Source organism: Hevea brasiliensis, unplaced genomic scaffold, assembly GCF_030052815.1.
Source record: "Hevea brasiliensis isolate MT/VB/25A 57/8 unplaced genomic scaffold, ASM3005281v1 Scaf71, whole genome shotgun sequence".
Classification (NCBI taxonomy): Eukaryota; Viridiplantae; Streptophyta; class Magnoliopsida; order Malpighiales; family Euphorbiaceae; genus Hevea; species Hevea brasiliensis.
The window spans coordinates 1-14,865 of NW_026615262.1; the positions used below are offsets into that span (position 1 = coordinate 1).

The following is a 14,865-nucleotide window of genomic DNA, read 5'->3' on the forward strand; positions in this document are numbered from 1 at the left end:
TTACCCAATTTACATGTAATAAAAACACACCATATTTTCTCTCATATGTGGAACTAGATTGCATGCATGCCAGAACACGGATAATCCTAATGTGAAATAAATGTGCACTATTCTGACTTCCTAAAACAGAATGATTAGAGAGAAAAAGGGACTAATTTTCTCTTAGTTTCTAACTCTACTAAGATGTACTTTGTTAGATCTCTATTCATTCAGCCTGACTTTGTGAAAATTAAAAAAAACTTGATCGCTTGAGGAAAATTAAAGGCTGGCTTTGTGCTTGAAAAGTAAAGACTGATCATTGCAAAAAAAAAAAAAGTAAACAATATATGTGGAATTGAAAAAGTAAATTGAGCATTGATTTGAAAGTAAATTGAGAGTTTTGCAAGAAAGTAAATTTGCAGCATTGGAAAAATAAATTGATTGCTTTAACAGAAAATAAATTGATCACTTGGGATATGCAAATGTGCATGAAAAGTAAATAATTATTTTGAGAAGATTAAATTGTGCATGGAAAGTTAAATGGGTTGATTGCTTGAAAAAAGAATATATGCAAAAATTGGAAATTAAAAGGAGATATGCATAAATTGAAATATGGACAAGAAAGCTGTAAATTGCATTGAAAACTAAAGAGATTGCTTACAAGAATTAAAATATTTACGGAGGAAAAGTAAATTGTTTGCTTGAATTGAAAATAAAATATTGAAATTGAATCTGATGCTAGATTGAAAAGTAAAAGATGGTTTGAAAATATCAAAACATTAGCTAAACTAGAGAAAAATTAAACTAAGACATTGTGTCTGTCAAGTTTTGATTGATTGATTGTGTTTGTGTCCTTTAAAATGAAATCCAACACTTCTATTTATGCAAAAAGAAATACTTGGTGGCCAAGTTTGCTGGCGACCACTTTCTCCACCACTTGCACATTTTTTTACCACTTGCCACCATCCATAACTAATTGTAACCACCCATAACCACCCACTTACACTACTAGTCCACTATCCCACTACTCCACTTTCATATCCATCATCTCTATTAGATATTTTTAGACATTAAATACCTATAAATTTCATGTCCATTATCTCCATTAAATATTTTTAGACATTAAATATCTGTAACTGCCCAATAAATAATACCTATTTGTACAAGCAATTATTTATTTGGTCTACCCATTTGTACAGGTAATTATTTATTTGGTCTATCTCCAAATAATTAATATTCACTAACTATTAGTCTTTTGCCAGTTTGAGTTATGGGCCATGCCACATTAAATAGGTAATTTAATTCAATATTTCAGACTTATTAATTATCCGAGACTTAAAAAATTAAAATTAAATTGTGGTGTAAATAATATCTTTATAACTTTAAACAAATACAAAGTTATATTAGTTGCTAATAAAAACATGAGATATTATTTTATTATATTTTTATAAAAAATATATTACTTAAGAAATAAAATTTAATTTAATTAATCAAAATTTTAATACAATTTTAAATTCTATTTAACATAATTAACTAAAAGTTTTAACAATAAAAAATTTATTATTTTCTAAAATATAAAAATAAATATTAGATTATGTTATTAAAATAAAATATAAAATAATTCGTGTAACATGCTAGCAACATGACTAGTTCTAATAATTTAAAGATTTTTTTTTTATTACCCAACTAAATTTAAATATTAGTTGCTCATATTTTTTAAATTTCTTTTAATTATTAAAAAATAAATTTTAAAAAGAATCAAACATAGAAATAGAAAAAGAAAAACAAGAACCCATAAAAAACTCTCAAGAACCACCAAAATGAATGTGAAATGAAATTATGCACTGGATACCTAAAAATATTAAGGCCTAAAACGCCACACATCTTGAATTAAATCCATATTTGCAACATGGATTATAAGTGTACACATCATTCGTTTCTATTTCACTAGAGCCCATACCAACACGGTGTTCACGAATGCCATTAAACCAAATTATGAGTGTGAGTAAACTAAATATTTGAACAAGTCTTTGAAGTGAGAAAAAAAAAATTTATCAAAGCTCAAGACTAAAAAAATAATTTGAAATGAGATGATAAAACATGTCACACCTTACTCCTCTGTAAGGCATAACATGATCCCGCAGTATATCTAATGAATTACAGACTCCGTCTACCAATAACCCATTAAATATACTACAAGAGATTTTTAAACAATTTTCTTACTTTTTGAAAGTGGTGAGCACTTCTAGCAAGTATTAAAAATATTTAATTAAAGTTTAAAAGCTATGTAAAATTTTTTATAATTTCTATTTTTTCACAAATTTTGTAAAAATTTCGGCAGAGTGCTAGTTGTATTTGAGAAAACAAAAAATTTTCACTTGTAGAAAACACTTTCAAATATTTCACTTCATCACAATTAACCACTATCATAACTCAAATCAACACAATTTTCCCCAAACTCCACAATTCAAAGCAATTCTCAATTCAAATATCTTCAAAAATAATGCTAAATAATTTCATTCACATTCCATTAAAGAAAAATTAATTTACATTCAGCAGTATAAATTTACAGCAGAAAATTAAATAATATTATTACAATTTCTGTACAAACTGCTCAAGACCAATTTACAATATACATATAGTCATTCACATCAAAATAAATATATACAATAAGGGTATAATGTAATACCCGATAAAAGATTCAAAGGTAGTACTATGATTCTCAGCAGCTCACTCGGTTGTTTTACTAGTCCCTCTACCTACGATAGCAACAAAAAGCCATCGCTGAGTACAATGACTCAGTGGTGTATAACATACTAAAAATACTCATTTATGCATAATTAAATCACAAATATCCAATTATAATGATGAAGTCAGTAAATAGATACAAAACACAATTTTAAATTTTTATCAAAGCATTTCCGCTTTGAGTCACAAAACAAGCTTTATAAAAACGCACAGTCATATCATGCCATCAATATAGTATTCATCTTAATAGCCAGAGGCTTATGAGGCATTCCAAGGCTAGCTAGCTCAACTATGGGTACCCATTCAAATTTCTTCCTCTACTGGCACACACCTTAACACTTCAACCAGAGAGGAAATTCAGAACTATTTCCTCACACCAGTCACGCTAGTGAGGCATTCAAATATATGGTCATGACACTGTGGTTTCAAAACTATCTTAATAATTTTCTAAACATTTATTTACAATTCATCACATACCACTAAATTTTCTAACAATTTAGGTCAAAAGCATATTGCTCCATTAAATCACAATTTCCAATACCAATAAGTCACAATTTATTCATTCAAAACAAATTGCCAAAGAAATTTACAGAAAAATTCTATATTGTGCAAAAACCTCGTGCTAGTCTCCTCTAGGCCTTGACTCGATGTCTCGGGTTCTTTCCCGGTATTCTTTTCAACTGAAACACAAAATTTCACAATGCTTTAGTATCACAACTTATAATAAATCCAATAACAAATTCACACCTATTTATTTCTAGCTCTAATACGCTTAAATTAACGTTTTTTAAAATTTGCATTTTGAGGTTACTATTCACGATACTATTCAAGTCAAAATATTGACTTTCTTATGCTTATAGGTATGGGAATTTCAATTACACCCACATACCACATTTTGGTTACCTAATTTGTTGGTTTTGGTTGTCCCTTCAATTTTTTTGGTCTCCTAATTGCATTTTCGAATTTTAAGTTTCGGTGTCCTATTTGCACTGTTCCATTGGTCAAGTTTCTATTAGAATTTGGCTAAGTATTCTTCATAAAAGTTGTTCCTTATTGTCTTAACTTTACTTCCCTTTTTTGAATCACTCCATTTGGAGTTTTGTAGCCCAAGATATGGCTATTTGAACATGGCTAGCCAGATTGGTCAACCCAGAATTTCTGGGCACCTAATTGGGTTATGACAGTTTTGGACCACTAACTTCGGGTGGAAAAATGACTTAGTTATGGGCAGAATTTGGGTTAGAGTTCTTCATGAAAGTTGTAGTGTTATGTCAGAACTTTCCAATGCCATAAAAAGAGGGTTATTTGGACCTATATAGCCCATGTTGTGGCCAAATGAACAAACACTATTCATTTAGTCTTTTTGGTACAGTGGCAGTGTACTATACCCATGTTTGACCTAATTGTTTACTATGTTAATGTCATTTTCTGGGCATGGTTCCTAAATAAAAAGTATGTCATTATGTGTCTATTTTTATTCCCAATTGACCTTATACCAATTGGGTTGGTAAAATTTTAGTTTTTGTCCCTCAAAGGGACTTAGGTTAAGCTGCTAGAATAAGAACCCTAACCAATCCGAATTGAAATTCAACTCTACCAATTCAAACACATCACAAATGGTCCCAATTGACCATTTCTAACCTCAATTAAGGTCATTTGCATCAATTGACTATTTCCTACAATTTTCTCCCAATTTCAAGAATTCAAAAACCCTAATTTATGAATTTCATTCAATTAATGAAATTAAAGTACATAGACATTGTCTACATACCTAATTAAACTTAATTACTCTCTTAATTTCATCAAAATCATGCAATCTCAACTCCCCCTAAAGCTGGCCAAAATTCACTATGAGTCCCCCATGTTTGTTTTGATTGCATTTATCTTCAATTCTAAGTTAATTAAACTAGAAATATAAGAATTTAACTAAAATTTATAAGTTCAAATTACTAACCTTAATCTTTGGTTTCCAATTCACCAATTCCTTCACTTTCTCTCTTCCCTTTCTTCTTCAAGCTTCTTTTCAAGTTGCCAAAGTAAGGAAATTTAAGAATTTTAGGGGAATTTATGGGGAGTTTTTAGGGTTTGAGAAGCTTAAGATCAAGCTTTAATGGAGGTTTTGCTTGGAGAGAGAGAGAGATGAGAGTGGACGGCAACCATGGGAGAAAGAAGATGACATTTTGTTTTTTTTTTCTTTAATTTTTGTGTATTTAACTTACTTTTTGACTTTGTCAAAAATTAAAGTAATTAGATTTATTTTTGACATCATGTATGATGTCACTAAGGTGATGTCAAAATTCAATTTCCTTTCCTTTTTCTATTTTTTTTATTTTTCCTTCTTTCTTTAATTGAATTCTATATTCCGAAATTTTCATTTTTCTGATTTTATTGGACAGTAAAGTCAGGATTCACCTCTAGGGGTGAATTGACCAAATTGCCCCTCGCCGGTTCGATCCGGTTTGTAAGTAATTCGATATTTCTTACGGATCCTTAACCTAATTATTGGACCTACTTATCAATTCTTTTATGTGGTTTTCTCTTTTTCACTAGGTTCGCAACAGTTCTTAGGACCACAGCGTCACATTTTTCGGTTTAGAATTAGGGTTACGATGGCCTTGGCAGTCACTTTCCGGGAAGGTCACCCATCGCTGTGACTCCCGGCTCATTTAACCTTTTATGTTCTGTTTTTCTTATTTATACTTAACTATCTAGCAATCACTAATTATTTACATTCAGGACTTATCTAGGTATCTTAGATGTGGTTCTAATCCCCTTAATTGTCCGGACCGACACCGATCATCAGAACAGTAAAATATACCAGGCTATGCATATAGGGGTGTTACAAAAACAATGTTAAGTTGTAGGAAAATAAATCCCTCTAGCTCTTTTTCATAATATCAAAATAGAAAAGAAAGAAAAAGAACCCATCAAAGACTCTCAAGATACATAAAACTGAATAGAAAAATAGAAATCATAATTCACCAACAATTAGAAAATCCATTAAAGTTCAATAACAAAATTAACCTATAGAGCATGTAAAATGAAATTACTAGTATCGTGTCCATCTTTTATGTTAATTGCCAAAGTCAAAGTTCTTGGTTTTTGGCGATTTTGCTAGTCTAACGGATATTTGGATGATCTTTTCTCTTTCTTGATTACCTATTCACGAAGATTAGAGATAGAAATTTTTTTTTGTTCCACTCCAAGCAAATGTTGTTATCTATATAGACTTCCTTGTATTGTAATAATGATACTGTTGATTTAGGTAGGTAGGATTTGTACTGTGAATGATTTCTTTAAAATTATATATATATAATTTTAAAGAAATCATTCACAGTATTTATCTCTTTACAATTTATATATACCTAACAACTTATATAATTTATTACTACATATTTTAATTAGTTATAATAAAATCAATTGAACATACATATACATGTACAATGACAAACTCATGGGTTGGCAGAGACCATCGCGTCTCCCTAAAATTTTAATTTTTAATATGAATATATATTTAATGGGCTTTTACATTTAGTTCCAAAAAATTTTTAACAAAAAGTTTAAAAGTTTGACTTTTTATTAGCCTAATTAAACAAAAAAAAATTAATGAGTATATATTCTAATAATTTAAAATTGGCTCATTAAATTAAAAATTAGTAATTTAAATTGTAAGTAAAATACATAAGACACATAAGTCAAAACTAAATGATACTATTAAGTTAGAGCGAGAATTTAACTAAGTTGATCAGTTTTCAATTTAAACGAAAAACTGAATCAAATCAAATTAGTTCGATTCAATTGGATCGATTTTTCATTTCTAATGGTTTGGTTTGATTATTAACTTTAATATATATATATATATATATATATATATATATATATATATATATATATATATATATATATATATATATATATATAACATCAAACCCTGCTCACCTCAGTACTTATTTAATGGCGGACCCAAGTGGATTGGCTAGGGTCATTGCCTCCCCTAAAATTTTAATTTTTAAGTGAGAGTATGTTGAATGTAAGCATATTTTTAATAAAAGTCTCACATTTGGCCCCCAAAAAAAATTTTTCTAGCAAATGTTTAAGATGTTGATTTTTGTTTACAACAAAAAATTTGAATGTACTCATAAAAATTGAAAAATTTTTTATTGGCCTAACTAAAATAAACAAAAAAAAATTATCGACTTATATTTTTTAAATTTCCTTTTAAATAATAAAAAAATAAATTAAAAAAAAAACTCAAATTATGAGTGAAATATATTAAGGGCTTGTTTTATAGAAAGAAAAGTTAGTGCAAAAAAATATGTAAAATTATAAAGAATGTAAAATTCCTATGGAAAGGAAAATTATTGTTCTTACAATTTTTTTTTCATAAGGAAAAGAATGTTAGACAGCTAGTATGAAGTTCAGTAGTACGTAAACTGATACTATGTAATTTGAAATTACACGTACTTGTAGAAGTTCAGAAAATTAATAATACGTAGTTTGAGAAAAGGATTTCGATTTGAATTTGTATTCCTTAGCTTAGACAGTTGCTCAACCATGTTCAATAGTTCTGAAGAGTAATTTAAAGCTTGTAGTTTTGAGGAAATTTTGAGAGATAGAGTTTACGTGAGCTTTAGGAAAATTTCTTAAAGAGGAAGTGACAAAAATAATAAAGAAATTATTGGGTTGTTTTGGAGAACACTTTGAGTGTCACTATTTATGGGTTGATCTCATTTATAATAACTCTTTTTGCACCTATTATTTGTAATAGCAGAGGATTTATTTGACCCACTAACGTAGTCAAAAATTAAGAGTGAACCATGTTAAATTTTTGTGTCATTTTATTAATTATTGCTACAGTATTTAATTTCCACTAAAGGCGTATCAAAGCACTGACCCAACAAATGGTATCACAACTTTAATCCCAACGAAGAAATGCAGTGAGAGAAAATTATTACATTTTAACTAATATATATGCTCATATTGAATAAATAAAATTATATTAAAAGAAGGATTTATAATATAATTTTATAGTTGAATAGTATGATATATTATTTATAATGAAATTATACTAGTCAAATTATAATTTATTTTCACATCAAATTTATGTTTTGCTATATATATATTTAATAAATATTTTAATTATGCATACTTTTAATTTGAAATAAAAATTAAAATAAAAAGTTTATAAATTAAAAATTAAGATAATTACATTAAAATGGACATAGAGAAAAAATAGAAAAATTAACATTACTTTTTACTCTTTCCGCCTAATTAAAAGATAAATATTAATTTATTATTATTATTATTATTATTTAGATAAATTATTATTTAATCCTTCACTTATGTTAAATTAATGATTTAATCATCCTATTTTTAAAGATATATGATTTAATCATTCACATTTGATTATGTTAACCATTTGATCTCCTTCCATTTTTGTCAATTTAACCATTATTTAAGGGACTAAAAGATAATAAATGAGAGATAAAAAAATATTAATAATAGTAAAAACTCAAAGAAAAAAACATTTATAAAAATAAAAAAAGAAAAAAACATTTATAAAAATAAAAACTAAGGACAAAAGTGTTTATTATTAACCATATAATTTTAAAAAATAAATAGACAGGTAGACAAAATATATTTTTTAAAAGATATGAGGATTAAATAATTAATTTGACAATAGTACAGGAACTAAATAGAAAATTTCCTTTATCGTGCACTTAAAATGCTGAATGAAAAAGCCAAAACCGAAACAAAACATTATCCTATCCAAAATCCACTTGTCCCATAAGGCGACGCCATTTCTCTGGCTAGATTTTGCTTTTCAATCTCATGGATGACATCCACATTCTCTTCAAGCAGTCCTCAAGATTCAAAGATACTGTTATTCTCAAACACCATTTCCAATTATTCCCATTTGATCAAAATTATTTTAACCCTGCATTGCAAAAACTGTAGCATTCTTGATATCTTTATCATGATGTTGATTGCGGGATGATTGGGACAACAGTCCTTCACCAAACCCATTTTCTGTTACCACAGGAAAGCCCAGATGTTAATCTGAGGTTGAAGGAGCAAGAATGCTTAACCCTTTTGAGGAGATGCATGCACATGGAAGAATTCAGGCAAGCTCATGCCCAAATCCTCAAGTGGGGATTCTTTTCCAACTCTTTCTGTGCAAGCAATCTACTGGCTGCTTGTGCTCTCCCAGATTGGGGCAGCATGGACTATGCATCTTCAATTTTTCAACAAATTGAGGAACCAGGTACTTTTGAATTCAATACCATGATTAAAGGATATGCTAAGGATTTTAATATGGAGAATTCTTTGTTTGTTTATTGTGAGATGCTTGAGAAGGGAGTTCACTCAGATAATTTTACCTTTCCTTCTCTTCTGAAGGCATGTGCCTGGTTGAAGGCAATAAAGGAAGGTATGCAAATTCATGGGCATATTTTTAAGATTGGACTTGAGAGCGATTTGTATGTCCAGAATAGCTTGATTAACATGTATGGAAAGTGTGGGAAGATACAACTTTCGTCTGCTGTTTTTGAGCAAGTGGATCTAAAGGATGTTGCTTCTTGGAGTGCTATTATTGCAGTTCACACTAGTTTTGGCATGTGGTGTGAGTCCTTAAAGCTTTTTAAGGAGATGGGTCATGACAGATCTTGTAGGCCAGAAGAGAGCTTATATGTGAGTATGCTATCTGCTTGTAGTCATTTGGGTGCCCTTGATTTTGGGAGGTGCTTGCATGGAATATTGCTAAGGAACATTAGTGAACTCAATTTAACAGTGCAAACTACTTTGACTGACATGTATATCAACTGTGGATGTATAGAAAAAGGGTTGTGCCTCTTCCAAAGAATGATAAAAAAGAACAAATTTTCCTATAGTGTGATGATTTCAGGACTAGCAATGCACGGGTGCAGTAAGGAGGCTCTAGAGTTTTTCTCTGAAATGCTTGAGGAAGGATTGGAGCCCGATGATGTTATCTATGTGGGTGTGTTGAGTGCTTGTAGTCGTGCTGGCCTTGTTGAGGAAGGTCTGCAGTGTTTCAATAGAATGAAGTTTGAGCATGGAATAGAACCAACAATTCAGCATTATTGCTGCATTGTAGATCTTATGGGCAGAGCTGGAATGCTCAATGAGGCCTTAGAATTTATCAGAACCATGCCTATCGATCCAAATGATATCGTGTGGAGAAGCCTTCTTAGTGCTTGCAAAGCTCATCATAACTTAAAAATTGGTGAGATTGCAACTAAGAGCTTAGTACCATTGATTTTGCATAATTCGAGTGACTTGCTGATTTTATCTCATATGTATGCAAGAGCTAAAAAATGGGAAGATTCAGCTATGGTTCGAACAGAATTGGCTTGCCAGCACTTACATCAAACACCTGGATTTAGTTTAGTTGAGGTGAAGAGGAAAATTTATAGGTTTGTTTCACAGGACATGTCACACCCTGAAAGCGAAGACATTTACGAGATGATTCATCAGATGGAATGGCAGTTGAAGTTTGAAGGCTATTCTCCAGATACATCACAAATATTGCTAGATGTTGATGAAGAAGAGAAGAGGCAGAGATTGAAAGCTCATAGTCAAAAGTTAGCTATTGCTTTTGCATTGATACATGCATCTCAGGGGATTCCCATTAGAATTACTAGGAACCTGAGGATGTGTAATGACTGCCACACATACACCAAGTCAATTTCCAAGATTTATACAAGGGAAATTATTGTAAGAGATAGGAATTATTTCCACCATTTCAAAGATGGAGCATGCTCTTGCAGAGACTATTGGTAAACTGATAAGTCTTCTTATTTGAAGGGGGAAATTTCAATTGAATATGCCCTCAAATAGCTGCTGATAATTGAGATGGACTGGCCTTGTGACCTGCAACTTTTGATGTTTTCTTCAACCTAACCTTTTGCTCAACTAATAATGATTAATTAGTTATTCATTTAATTAATGAGTACTTACACAACATTTAGACTTTTCTGTGCCGCATATGCATTGTCTAACTTAAAATAATAATAATAATAATAATAATAATAATAATAATAATAATAATAATAATAATAATAATATTGTCGTTATTAGTTAAATTGATTAGTACAAAACTATTTTTATTTTCTTACATTTACCAAATATGCAATGATATTTACAAAAAAGAAAAAAAATTATACAAATCAGATATGCAAAACCGTTTTATAATTAGCTGTTATTCGCGTGTTACGTAGATTATTTATTATTATATTTTAATAATATACTTTAATTTTTTTCTATATTTTTCTTTTAAAAATATATTATTTTATTAAATATAGTAAATACAATTTAAATTTATATTAAAATTTTCAATAGTTATATGCCTATCTAAATTAAATTAATTTTTATTTCTTAAATAATTATTAATTATTTTTCTCTAAATATTATTTCATAAAAATGTAAAAATATAATATCTTTACATTATAAATGAAAAAAAAAGACTATGTATATTTAATATATATGTCTTAAATATTATGCTAAATTTAATAAATAATTAAAAACACATAATCATTTCTTTTTCCATTGTCCTAAAGCTATCTGTTGCCTACTGAATATTCCCCACACAAAATGCCCCAAATTTTTGCAAGACTGATGGTTTGGGCCAACTTGCCGAAGTAGCAAGCAAATTAGGCCTATCAGATGGCTAGGCGGCTAATAGCATGGGCGAGGGAGCTATGCGCGGCAACGACGGTCAGCAAGCAAACCATTGTTCCAAAAATGAGATTGGATTGGTAGGAATCCTCTAGCACCTGCGAAAGTTGCCCAGCACGCCCCAGTACATCCCAATGCATTTCGGAGAGTTCCATTGCCCATGAAAAGCGCTCAGCATGTTCCAGCACTATTAGGATTGGTCTAGTGCACATCGGAGCGCCCCAACAAGATCCAAAGACTTCCAACCAAGGCTAGAATTCTCTAGAAGACTCCAACTAGCTTTAGCAAGCTTCACACACTAAGAGAAGGTTCCAGGCAATTTCTCCAGCATAAAGGAACTTCAAGAAAGCTTTCCAAGTAAGCTTAATTCTTTAGATTTTTATCCCACTAAGCAAGATATTTTAGGGGGGATAATTCTAGATAATATAATCCTAGCCATTCATTTTAAAGAGGTGGATTAGGAGAGATCTCCACCTTCTATTTTAAGTAGATTTTTAACCACACATTTGAGGCACCATTTCAACCACATGTTTAAGGAGGTGGCGTAGGTGTTAGGGACTTCATTTAGGACACTTAGAGAATCCACTTAGCGACCAACCTTATACAGCCACCTTGTATACTTTGTAAAGTTCTTGTATAGTTTCTTTTATTTGAGTAATATAATTACTTAGCCAATTTTCTACCCATACTTTGCCTTATTATTGATCTCCTTCCAAATCCCTTAGCCAATTTTCTTACCTTGGTTTTCCTTTTATCACCCTTGTTAGTCTCACTTTGTTAGATTAACTTTATAAGAAAGCTTAGTAGTACATTATAAAGGGGAGTTGTGCTACTGTCGCACGGTGGTTTTAATTAGGGAATTTCATTACTACTGTGACAGTTGATATTAGAGCCAAGGTTGAGGTTAGGCTATTCGGGCATTCATCATGTCAGCTAGCACGAGATTTGAGCGACCTCCCATTAGCTTCTCACAAGCCCCAATGAAGGGGAAGAAGGATAGGGAGAAATCCTATGATGTCATTACTGCGTTGGAGGAGAGACTCGCCTATTTGGAAGGTATCATGTTGGAGCAAAGGGACAGGAGCAATGACTTTGATTTGTGTCTCACCGAGCTAGAATTCAAGAGGGATGAGGGTGAGCTGCAATTTGATATGTAAAAGGCTCTCAATACAGCAGTTGATATTTTGTCCAAGAGGGATCAGGCCATGGAGGCAACCTTATAAGGAAAGGGTGGACAAGTTGGAGGAGCTTGCATTATGCAAGATAGTATTGGTCAGTACGGTTGGCACCAGCAGGGGAGCTCCAAATGCTAGAATTGATGTGCCTAGATTGAAAACATACAGAGAGGCTCGAAATGCTTATGAGATTAATAATTTCTTGTGGAACTTGGAGTGGTATTTTGAGGCAGTTGGCATCACCAAAGATGTAGAAAAAATTCGCAATGTTCCCCTTTACTTTAGCGATGTGGCAATCATGCGGTGGAAAAGACATAATGAAGGTATCAAAAAGGGACTTACACTATCTTTACTTGGGAGGAGTTCACTAAGGAGCTAAAGTGGCAATTTTACCCTAAGAATGTAGAAAGTGAGGCCGAGCTAAGTTTAGGAGCCTCTAACACAAGGAAGGCGCTATCCAAAAGTACGTTAAGAAGCTTTCTGAATTAATGTTGGAAATCCCCAACATGGGGGAGAAGGATGCTCTATTCTGCTTCCTTGATGGCCCTTCCAATTAGGCAAAGGTGGACTTATAGCGTAGGAGTGTGCAAGACCTTGCCAACCTAATGGCAGTCGCTGAGTCCCTTATCTAGTTTAAAAGGAAGGAGTCCAGCAAAGATAAGGGGAAGAAGGCAGATTGTAGCCATAAAACTAGAGGTGGAGACAAGTCCAAGCATAGCAAAAACTGTAAAGGGAGTAAGTGGGCGAATGACAAGGCTAAGGAGAAAGAAGGTGAGTCTACTAACGCTAAAATTGCTTGCTTTATTTGTAATGGGCCTCATAGGCCTTATAGAGCATTTAAGCATCCTAAGTGGGCAAGCTTACTGCCTTGGTATCAAAGAAAATCTAGCCACAAGATGAGAGGCATATTGCCTTTTTAAAATTGCTAAATGCAATTAAGACCAAGGTTAAGGGGCAAAACCAAGGCCAAATGTTGGTAAAAGTTGATGTTCATAGCACATCAATGGTGGCATTGGTGGACACTGGTGCGAACACTCTTTACATGTCCAAGCAACTTGTGGACAAAATTAAATTGCCTTATGAAAAGGTGCATGGGTTGATTAAGGGTGTGACTGCTAAAAGCATGCCCATTTACGAAGTTGCAAGGGATGTGGATCTTCAAATTGGGCAGTGGCATGGCAAGGTTGATGTGACCACCGCCCCACTTAATGAGAAACAGCTATATTTGGGGATTGATTTCTTACGTAAAGTACAAGCTCCACTGGTCCCCTATGTAGATACCATATATATTTTGCAACATCGACAGCCATACTATATGCCTATTAAGAGGGAATATAGTGGGGGCAATGTTATTTTAGCTATGCAATTATCTAAGGGACTAAAGAGGAACGAGCCCACGTTCTTAGTTGCCTTCAAAGATGATGAAGGGCATTAAGGTGGGAGAGCATTTATCCCTAACCCTATCCAATAGGTACTTGAAGGATTCAAGGATGTCATGGCATTCGAAATTCCCATGAAGCTGCCACCAGGAAGGGTGGTTGATCATGCGATTGAGCTTAAGCCAAGGGTAAAACCACTTGCCGTTACCCCCTATCGTATGTCTCCACTTAATCTTGAGGAATTGCAGAGACAATTGAAAAAGCTACTGGATGCTAGCTATATTAGGCCCTCCAAGGCACCATATGGATCACCGATGCTATTCCAAAAGAAGCACGATGAGTCACTCCATTTGTGCATCGATTATTGGGCTTTGAACAAAATTACTGTCAAGAACAAGTATCCAGTTCCCCTCATTGCGGACTTATTCGATCAGCTAGGCAAAGTAAATGTGTTTTCAAAGCTAGATCTGCAATTCAGGTACTATCAGGTGCGCATTGTTGAAGGGGATAAAGGGAAAATAACATGTGTAACGTGTTACAAATCCTACAAGTTTTTAGTCATGCCTTTCAGCTTGACAAATGCACTGGCAATCATGAACAAGGTACTTACTCCATACCTTGATAAATATGTTATGGTTTATTTAGATGATATTGTCATTTATAGTAATTCCTTGGAGGAGCATGTGGAACACTTGAGGATGGTGTTCAATACCTTGTAGGCCAATGAGCTTTATGTGAAGCAAGAGAAAAATGCTCATTTTCCTAAAAGGAGGTGGCATTCTTGGGTCATATTATTTGAAGGGCCAAGTTACTTATGGATCCTTCTAAGGTGAGGGCTATTCAAAAGTGGGAACCACACACCAAAGTGATCGAGCTAAGGTCCTTCCTTG

The 14,865-nt window shown here is 32.3% G+C and overlaps 1 protein-coding gene across 1 annotated transcript; it reads left to right on the forward strand.

The window, feature by feature from the left end:
• The first annotated feature begins 8,474 nt into the window (after positions 1–8,474).
• Positions 8,475–10,689, forward strand: LOC131177720 (pentatricopeptide repeat-containing protein At1g31920-like). The gene has a single exon (XM_058142820.1). It carries the CDS (start codon positions 8,722–8,724, stop codon positions 10,525–10,527), a length of 1,806 nt encoding a protein of 601 aa, XP_057998803.1. The 5' UTR covers positions 8,475–8,721; the 3' UTR covers positions 10,528–10,689.
• Positions 10,690–14,865: the final 4,176 nt, after the last annotated feature.

Excerpts from the sequence above, each read along its gene's own strand:
- LOC131177720 (XM_058142820.1), top strand. The coding sequence starts at position 8,722 with ATGATTGGGACAACAGTCCTTCACCAAACCCATTTTCTGTTACCACAG.